The sequence below is a fragment of the Acanthopagrus latus genome, chromosome 11 (assembly GCF_904848185.1).
Source record: "Acanthopagrus latus isolate v.2019 chromosome 11, fAcaLat1.1, whole genome shotgun sequence".
NCBI lineage: Eukaryota > Metazoa > Chordata > Actinopteri > Spariformes > Sparidae > Acanthopagrus > Acanthopagrus latus.
The window spans coordinates 1,828,101-1,838,763 of NC_051049.1; the positions used below are offsets into that span (position 1 = coordinate 1,828,101).

The window sequence follows — 10,663 nt, forward strand, 5'->3', positions numbered from 1 at the left end:
GTCAAACATTTTCTCCTTCTCCTGATCCGCTCGAGTCAGATTTGACATCTGCAATTAACTGGCCAATGAATTCCTGAATCACCTCGTGACTGACAGGTGTGGTCAGCTCCCAGTCAGTGTGTGATCGCTGCCAGACCTCAGATCAGCGTAATTAGCTGTAGATTATAGCCAGGCAGTGCGGCGGGCCAGAGGAAGTGTTTCATTGAAATTATCAGTGAGACCTATTAAGATGTGAACCACATGAAAGGCAGCCGGTGGGCTCTGGAGTGTGTCAGCCGCTGGACAGCAGAGGTGAGAGAGAAAGCAGAGCTGCCGACCCAAACACACACACACACACACACACACACACACACACACACTCGCAATCATTACTGCTTGGCTGTGCGGGCTCCTTTTGGCAGCACACGCCATAGCTGTGCAGTCCTGAACCGTTGGCCTTTGATCATCGTGGACCTGCTCGTGTACCAACACACACGAGGCCTCGCGAGCAGCTTTGTAGATGCTCCAAGTGGGACAGACGCCGAAGTAACAGTGATATTCTTAGCCGGGCTGAATTTTCCAGCTCCAAAAACTGTTGCACTTCCTCAGTCCTGCTGCGATGAGCTCACTGAGTCATGAGCTCAGTGGCTAATAAACTAAAATCAGTCACATTAGAGAAACTTACTGCTCGGTCACAACCTGACTCATGACTCCAGCCTCTGAACTGGATCAAATGTGTCACTGTCACCCGGTGCTGAGCGGGGGCCTCTGCGGCGGTCAATGGGCCTGTTTGAGTCCGGGGCCTCGGGTGGCTGTCAGTGCCCACGGGGATCTGCTTTGCATCTGAATGATTAATCTTTCAGACTGGGGCGTCGTGGTCTCAAAGGCGGCCTTTAATCGCTCCCCCTTCAGCCCCCACAGAGAAAAGAAAAGAAAACTCTGCAGTCGTCCTCTTGCACATAAACAGCCCAGCTGACCGGACGGAGGTTTTTATTAGATGTAGTGAAGAGGATGACACAGTCACACACACACACACACATACCTGTGCACACACTTCCTTTTTTAAGTGATTTCGAGTCACACACTCACTCAGGAAGCTCTCACTCCATGCTGACATGGACCAGTATAGTGATCACCAGAGCTCCAACCAACCATTAGTTTAATAATCAGTTAATCAATTTCAAACAGTATCTGGTTCCAGCTTCCTAAATGTGAGGATTTGCTGAGTTTTTGGATTGTCGACTGTTGATTTGACAAAAGAAGCAACCTGAAGACGTCACTTTAGTTCTCTGGGAAATTGTGATTAGAATTTCCTGCAATGTTTAATAATTTATAGATTTAACAATTTATATATTTATCTGACATGATTTATTAGTAATGAATTAATTGTTGTTGCCGCCCTAATGATCAGACGGCAGTGACTCTGACACCATATAGTGAAAACTTCAGAGAGCAAGTGTCTGATGAAACTGATCTCTTCAGTATGAATAAAGGTTGAGCATGTTAGCAGGCAGCTCAAAACACAGCACAGCCAAACAGTGCAATAAAAGATTTGTTTCTGTTACCTGCTTGTCGTTTTGTGGACTGACAGTCTTTGTTTCCGTCTCCCTCCACTCGACCCTCTCCTCCCTCCACGTCTCTCCAGGAATACGACGAGGAGTGGGGGAAGAAGATCCAGACTGAGAAGTTCCGCTGGTACAACGGTCAGTGGCTGGAGATGGTGGAGAACCGTCAGATGGATGAAGGAGAGCCCTTCCCGTTCGGAGAGGACGCAGAATCCTTCATCGGGAACGGAGACATCCTGGAGAGACCCGACCTGTTCTACAGCCCTGGTACTGACGGATTTAAAGGGATAGTTTGTAAAATTAGAAAACAGGCTTTTTCATTTTGAGAGTGAGATGAGAAGAGTGTTGTCCATTTATACATTTACACTGTCATGTTATTTTAACTTGATCGTGTATATTAACCAGTATCTGAATTGTTTGATCCAGACGGGATCATCACAGCCGACGGCGCCCTCAGTCCCGAGTTCTACACAGACTTCCAGAGCGGAGAGCTGGGACAGACTGGATTCATGAGCAGGTACGAAGCTCCCTGTTTACCTGGACCGGGTCCCAAATCCAGTTAGAGAACCTGAATCATTTAAAATCGTATTGTTTAGGTTTGGCTTCAACATTTATGATGCATAGAATTGCAATGGCTCAACACGCTTTGACGCCTGATATCTAATTGATCAGTTTGAGTTCAGACGGAGGTGTGTCGCGTATTTTAACAGCTGTTGAACATTATTGATGACATATGGAACACATAAGGATCAGTGAAGTGCTGCTGGACCTGCTGTTACAGGAATGTGATCTCCCCACGTGGGTCCATGTAGAGCCCAAACAATGAGTTACCTGTCGGTCCATGTGACTTCATGTTTACAGCTCCTGGTCCAGCGCATCAGTGAGAACACAGAACTATAGGAAACTGTTGATCTTTATTCTTTCCAGTCCCAGCTAAGTGAACTGAAGTGGTGTGAAGGAGACGTTAGACATTTACCCAGATTGTAGAGTGACGATGGTGAGAACTTCTTCTTTCTCTGTTAAATACTCTCTGGCTGAGTCAACACATGAGCTGTTTAAGAGCGACAGACCGTATAAAAGAAGTGGATGTAGCTGCTGTGAAGTCATTCAGATGTTTGTGGACTGCTGAAGTCTTGAGTTTGGCATTTTGGCCAGCTCCAATTTTTTTGGAGCCACAATTGAACCATATAGTGTAGGGCTGTATCGACATGTGCATCCTTAATTCACAACAAATTATTACTTATTTAACAACAAACTGGCTCATAGCAAATGATGAGGAGAAAATTCAGATATTTGTGTTCAGATGTCAGTACAGGAACATGCAACAAGTATTTATACTTTGTTACGTCTCACCTCTGATATAAAAGGCTCTTAGTAAGGGAACGGAAACACAACGTTTCTTAGTTTCAGGTGATTAACTGCTAATGAAAGTATGATAAAATAAAAATCAACAAATAAATCCCCGTAAATGCTTCACATTGGACCTTTAAGACCACATTCTCATTGGGAAACAATTTACTGAGACTGTGGATGAAGTGAGAAGTCGGAGCATTTTCTCATAAGCTTACATACAAACAGACGTCCTCCCCCTGCTGGTCATTAGAAGGAATGCAGGTTCGCGGCACCTCACCGTTTCTGCTTACAGCACATTAACCAGACAACTGATGATATTCATGTTTGGCTTTTGATTTTGGTGAAGGTGACAATCATTGCAGACCAGATTATAAAACCTGGGCAGGTTGTCCTCGTCCAGAAACTCTGGCTGTGTCACAGAGGAAACACTAAACTGCGAGTGTTTACCTTCAGCCGGCTCGTCCAGCAGCCAGCGCTGCCCGCTCACATTGTTATTCTGAATCACTATTCGCTGATCTGTGTTATTGAACCAGGCTGGGCCTGAGTCAACAAGCCTCGCCAATCCCAGAAGGCATCGCTCCACCCTCAATAGCAATACTGCAGCTTTGAGAACAAACACTCTGGCTGTCTCTCCGTCTCCATGTTCGTGTTTCTCTCTCTCTCTCTGTCCTCTGTGGCTCCAACATATCAACTGCTTCAGTCCCAGTCCACCGCTGACATTCCACAGAGAAACATGAAACTGAAGCCTAGGAATTAAAAATCAATCCTGTTATCGCTCGAGTTTCTCCTGAATCCGTTTTTAGTCGTCCCAATATCGAGCGGCAGCTGATTTGATTCGCTGCTGATGATGAATAGTCGAGGAAACGGAGAGTTTGTTGTGAGTAATTTGTCTTATGTGTTATCAAACTTCTCCTTGCGTGCGATAAAGCTCGTGTTGATAGATTTTTTTTCCCCTCCTCCCCCTTCGCAGGCATGAATGTTTAGTTTGGCGGCTGTTGAGAGGCCGACTGTGACACAGTCGCTCCAACCGGAGGACGTCCAGAAAGAGAAACCCCTTCACTCGTTTCTTTATTGTCTGTTTTTTCTCTCTTTCTTTTCTCTTTCTGTCGCTCGCCTCGCTCGCTCGCTCTCTCTCAGCTTTGTAACTGATACCTTTTAAATATACTGAGAGCGCCGGGGGAATCGGCGTCTGTGAGACTGTTTTAATTTGGCCGCTGTACTCTGAGTGATCCAGGTTAACATAATAATCAAAGCCAGCTCCGGCGCTTATTTTAAACTATGTGTGAAACATGGTGTGAATGGGGCCTTTTTTAAAATGGACGTCATGCTGTACAATCACTGCTGTTTATATGAATATCATGATGAGCTTTTAGACCAAGTGTAAATACTCGGCGCAAATAACCAATGATGGAATATAACAAAGTACAAACTATATACTCAATTTTAAGGTATTTGTACTTTATTTTCTGCTACTTTATAATTCAACTCTGCTACATTTTGTACTTTTTACTCCACTATATTTGTTTGATAACTTTAGTTACTAGTTACTTTGAAGATTAAATGCTCCAAATTTCTGTCTATACAGGTTAAAAGAGACACACCTGTTTATATTGCATTTTAGGGGAATTCTTATTGTTAGTCTGCATTTTGCTTTATGAAAACATCGATATCGGATCATTTGACTCGACGACTCAGAATCGATGCTGAAATAATAATGATGTGTGGAGGCTGGCGTGTTGGTTATCTGTAACCTGAGCAGTGACAGCAGGAGGAGATGAAAGTGAGGCCCTGTAGAGTCGGACGCAGGGAGGTGAAGGGTCACACCGAAGGAGGAAAAAGGCCTGATTCCTTTTCCTGTTCACTGCAGAGGAATGTCCTCTGTGGGATGGTACGTGTCCCCGCCGCCTCCTCTGGGGCCGAACAGGGAACACTGGGCCCCTTGTCTCAGTCGTCTCCTCCACCATCGCCTCATTATGTCGGCGTGTCACAACACACACAAAGTGAACAAGCTGGCAGGTTAATTTACATGTTTCATAATGAGAAATATCACAGCTGACGGCAGCAGCATCTTTCTAAAGTCCAAAAATATTCAAAACATGAAAGAAAGAAGGCAACAATCCTCCCCTGGGATCAGTTTTTAAAAATCCTCAGCTACAGAGTTTTTAAATCAAGTTCTGCCTGTGTCGACGGCTCTCAGCCTCGTTTAAGAGCCACGTTTCCAGTGTTTCCATCTTAGTTTTTTTGATCCATTTCTTCAGCACTTCTAAAAGAAATTACAACCTTTTTACAACCTTACTTTAGTACTTGTCTCAGTGCTCCACAATTAATGGAAATGTTGTTAAAATATAAATAAATAAACTTACAACATGTGACAAACAGCATCACAGTGAGGTACTGTAGAGCTGCAGAGATTCCTGACATACAGATCTAATCATCAGGGTTTCAGTGTGACTTTCAGAGAAAATGAAAAGTGTGATGCAAAATTTTTCTTTTGCACTCATCAGTAGTCATATTGAAATGGTAATATCGGTCACAAAGATTGACAAAACTTTTGAGAAAGTGAGAACATTTTTCAAAAATGATCATAAATCAGTACCGCCTGGCTCTTATTATAACGTCATATTATTCTGATGGAGTAACACTCCTGATCCTGATGAATCATAGAAGTACAATCCTGGAGTTTGTTAGCTGTTAGTTCCAAGTTAACAATCAGATAATCAAGAATCAATCTGATGATTTGTTGATGAATCTGAAGGTTCAGACCAGAAGTCCTGTAAGATAAATGACTGATTACAGGATGATACACAGGATAGAAAAGCAAAAGGAAAAAAAATCTAATTAAGTTACATAAAACAGTTTAAGAGTGATGATATATATCATAATCTGCCCTGTTCACTATTATCTGACATTTTATAGACACGTCAGCCGGATGGTTTGTTACACAGAACGATCTGGATACGTGGAGTTAGAACCTGTTTGGAAAAGAGCAAGCGCCTTCGAAATATAAGTGGCAGCTGATTGGATGAACCAGCTGTCAGTCACGGTCCATGATGAGCTAACAAACTGTCTGTTCTATCGGCTGAAGCTGCCAGTAGTTCCTCAGAGGACGCTGATGGTTGGACGCCCGGTTTAAAGCCTGGCTAGATGAATTTGCGAGTTCACGTGATCGCGTGAGTATCATAGTTGGAGCTTTGCTTACAACAAAGCATAGTTGTTGTCCCATCCTGAGACTGAACATCAGGACTCATACAGGTCCTGCAGACATCCTGGAAGTCCAGGCTGAGGTCTAACTATCCAGGCAGGCGGATGGTGTGAGTCAGAGCTCCAGTGTTCCTCCAGCCTCCTTTAGCCTGGCTCTCAAATCCCCCCTGACAGCCGTAGCGTGCGGAGAGGAAAAAGACATATTTCTGCCCAGGGAGGAGGGAGAGGAGATGGTGGTTGGGGGGGGCAAAGGCAAAACAGAGGAGGAGGAGGAGGAGGAGGAGGAGGAGGAGGAGGAGGAGGAGGAGGAGGAGGGATATGGTGCAAGCTGTGTAACTGATCGCTGGAAGTGATTTGGCTAAAAACAACACGTCATTATAGGCGCTTGCAGGGGCAAAGCAAACAGCTCGTATTTTAGAAGTTGGGCTGAGGACGACGGGTCGGCCGGCAGCACAGACGGACGGGATACGTGTGAGAGGTGGTGTCATCCATCAGAGTCCAGTTTATCCATCAAATGCTCCATCCTGCCGAGGCCCATCGCCGTGACCCCACCACCACCACCACCGCTGCCGCCAGACTCCCAGCAGCTGGTCAGAAGATGGAGCGTGAAATCGTCCCCCACCCTCCGTATCCACATCCCCATAGTAACTGATTTATACGCTGTAGATACAGGCCTTTTATCGTCCCCCTCAACAGGCCCCTGCTGCCGGGCAGAGGGCAGCCAGGTCCTCCAGGTTTGGCCGTCAGCCTCCGTCCTCGTCACGGCGGCGTGTTTTGACATCTCTCAGGATTTTTATGACTTGGCCGCTCTGCTGTTTACCCCTCCAGCCATGAGCAGTGTGTAACTCACACACTCATTGTGGATGTCCAACACCTGCAGCAGGGCAGATGAATATTACATTAACTTTTTATGAGCCTCTTTTCTTTTTTTTTCATCTGTGCTGTGACTGAGTGATCGGTCTGACCTCGGGCAGGGTGGAGGTTTCCTGAGAGATGTCTGGTGTCAGAGCGCCACCTGCTGGTCTGATGGTATAAAACTAATGTATCCCTGATTGTGATCCTAAACTTTTCTGTCCTCGCTGTCATATTATGTGGACAAAAGTATGTGGACAACCAGTCAGTCCAACATTTTCTGGGGGATCGTCAGATGGCATTCCCTCAAAGTCCCCGTCCTCCAGTTTAACTCTGGTTATTGACATAATCAGCTTCTTCCAGATTGTCTGTGTCTTGCATTTTTTGTGTACAATTGGAGTAAATTAATTTAAACGTTTTTTCAGGATTCTCTCTCTGTTTGCAGTCACCGCTCTGTGTTCTCACTCAGCACTATCTGTCTCAGGTTTAACGTCACAAGTGACAGCCTATAAACACAGAATAATCTGAATCTGCACAGCAACTATTAACCGAAGTTATTAATTGTAATGGAGGTGATGTGTGAAGTAGCAGAAACTGCCGTCAGCAAACAGCCAGTCACCGCGACATGTTTGATTCATTAAACGGACCGTTTCATCCAACTTCACACGTCAGTGGATTTAATGCCACTGAACAGAAACATGTAGAAAGTGTATCTCTGGGTGTTTTTATACAGTAATTGAAATATATTTTGTGATTGACTTGTTGGCCTGATGTTCAGACGGCTGTATGATTGAATTAAAGACCGACTGACTGAATCATCGTCCGGCCGACACGCGGCTTCTAACGAAGAGTCATTCATGAAAGTCTTTGTGTCTTCCTCGTCTCTGTGTCTGGTTCTATCAGGCTGGATTAATTTCCCGTCTCTCTTGTTGTCTCAGTGTGTCGGAGCAGTTTGTGGCAGCAGACCGACCCGTCAGCGCCTACGGCTTCCACCCTGACGACCCGTTCTTCTACAACTACAGCACGGCCTCCCGGTAAACCTGGAGCCTCTCGCACACGTGAATACTGTACAAACACTGTCTTCACTCTGCAGCCGATTGTGAAGGAATAATATGAACACGTGTTTCAGCTTTATGTGTCTCACTGCAAGAATTATCTTAATACTACTGACACTAATTCAGGATCTCTGCTGAGACCAACTGGAAGTCATTTCTTCTCGTTTCAACAAGATTCAATTTTAGTTTTATTCTGAATTTGTAACTTAACACTTGACTTTGCTGATGTGATTGAAGAGCACTCGATATTATTCTGTTTTTAAAGATGAGCTGAGCAGCTGCATTCAGACTCTGTGATGTCATGAACATTATTTAAATCAAAAGAGAACAAGAACTCATCGATGTGTTTTAAATAGTTTCTGGAAACACGACTCAGAGTGAGTTGGGGATGTTGGGATATGCATTACTTTTAGGGACCAGAAATATTCACATTAAACAAAATAAATCCTGAGATTTGTTGCAGAATAAGCAGCCGAGTGAAACACTAAAATGTCCCTGACTGATTCTGAGTAGTTTATATTTAAACTTTGTGCTGGTTTGAGTCTTTCATGCAGAAAAATCTAAAACATCAGATTTCTCCTTCAACAGAGATGTTTTGTTAAGTGTATAAAGGCTTCAGTTCACCAGCTTCACCACCTGCACTGTTACACTTTTTGTTTTTCCTTCTGTGAGTAGAAATAAAATGTAGACGGTTTATTTAAATTCAAGTTTCTGTTCTGGGCATTTAAGCAAATTAGTGCATATTAAATTAAATCAACTGAGGACGTTTCATGGTGAAGTCTGGTTGGCAACAATTTAAATTAAAGAACAAAAAAAAAGTTTGAAGAAAAAATAATTTAAACATTTAGATTTTTAAAATTCAGATTCTGAGGCAGAAACTTTCAAACACTACACAGTCTCTTTAAATAACTTTTAAACACTAAAACATGGAGAAAATGGATCTTTGATGGCAGAATGCCTCATTTTTACTTATAAACATAACATATAACAAAGCTGGTTCCACAAATAATAATTATCTTAATTTAAGTGAACACCAGGGCAAGTTTTGTGTTTATATGTTATTTATTTTTTCCCTTTTCATCTGTGGTGTCTCCCCTTCAGGCTTGAAGAGAACAAAGTATGAAAAAATGAGAGAAACACTTTCTGTCTGATCCCTTTAATCATTCTGAGACGCTACATGCTTCAGATAATTATACGTCAGGATGAACACTTTGTGTCACTGAACGTTCTCAAGTATTTACTGGGATATTTGTTGGAAATAGGTATGATTTAACTATGGAATTTGGTGCTTATTATTATTATTATTATTATTGTTACTGTTACTGTTATTGTTATTATTAGTAGTATTATCAGGAAAATACTGTCGACAGAAAGTTCTGTTGGTACAATTTAAATGTAATTAATACCAATTAATTGCTTGTATAACGTGGCATCTTTTAATCAGTAGAGGACTGAAACTACAAAAAGAAAGAAAGAAAAGAAAACATTGCACCATAAAATAAGAATTAGAAATAATTGTAGACATTAATTTATAAGATGTCATAAAAGCATAAATTATATTTTACTTTGCTTCTGTATTAAATCTCTATTGTTTTTAATCTTACTATGCATTTTACTTTTTTTTTATTGATTCGTTATTATTTGGCAAAATCCAAAGGTAACAGAAAATAAATATGTAAGAAAATACATTTAAAAGTGAATTAATAAAATATTAAGTTAAATGTTACAGTGAATAAATATGGAAATTAATACAACAGTTAATCAGTTTAATACAGAAATGCCAATTTAGTCATGATTTATAAATAAATCAGTGGCTACATGTATTTTATTGTATTTTCTGTGTATTTAATATCAGTTTCATATTTGCTGAGATGTTTATTTATTTCTGATTCTGGCAGTATCAGTTGTGAAACTTCTACAGGAAAGCAAACAATCCAACATGTACAACAAAAACAGCTCCCAGTAACAACTGAACTGTTACTAAATATTTATTTTGGTTTAATTGGTTTAATTTCTTTCATGGAAGCCAAAGTGGGAATGCTTCAATAACTGAGACAACTGTCTTTATTTCCTTGTAATAAATACTAAATGACACACTTCTGTCAGGAAACGTCGCCGAAAATTACAGACCAAAACTGAAAAGTGACCATTATTATGTTTTTGCTGTTTTTTTTCCTTCTACACTGGAAGCTCTGCAGTCGACTGTGTGAAATCTCGTCCCTGGATTAAGATGTCGTTTATCTTTATATCTGTGAATGTAATTTAAGAAGAAATGTTAACAGCCTTTATCTTGAAAAATGTGTTTTAAATATGAACAAATGTTAAAGAGAATCTGCTGCAGCTTTTTTTTTTATATCCTCGTCCTTGATGTGCCTGGAGCGCCGCTCGCCTGCTGAAATATGAGCTACTTTTTTTTCTGTGGTGCAATATATCAAATAAATGGAAGGAATATTACTGAAGTCAAACTGTGTTTAGTTTGTAATCCGTCACAGATGTTGGATGAGTTGCAGGTTTTTGATATTACTCAGTGTGCCGCGTCTGTGATCGGTTAAAAAAAAAAAATGTTGTGGACCGTAAATAAATAATCAAAGCATCGTGCTGTGTTTGTTTTATTGGCAAATAAATCCATTTATTGTTTGTGTTGTTTTCCCAACACTG

General features: G+C 41.8%; 1 protein-coding gene across 1 annotated transcript in view; it reads left to right on the top strand.

Annotated features, from left to right (window-relative positions):
- kifap3a (kinesin-associated protein 3a) overlaps positions 1-10,464 on the top strand; it is a 33,565-nt gene extending 23,101 nt beyond the window's left edge. Inside the window, exons 18-20 of the mRNA XM_037115804.1 lie at positions 1,625-1,811; positions 1,971-2,061; positions 7,889-10,464. Coding sequence (XP_036971699.1) covers positions 1,625-1,811; positions 1,971-2,061; positions 7,889-7,988 — 378 coding nt within the window. The 3' untranslated portion in view covers positions 7,989-10,464. The remainder of the gene's footprint in view (positions 1-1,624; positions 1,812-1,970; positions 2,062-7,888) is intronic.
- Positions 10,465-10,663: the final 199 nt, after the last annotated feature.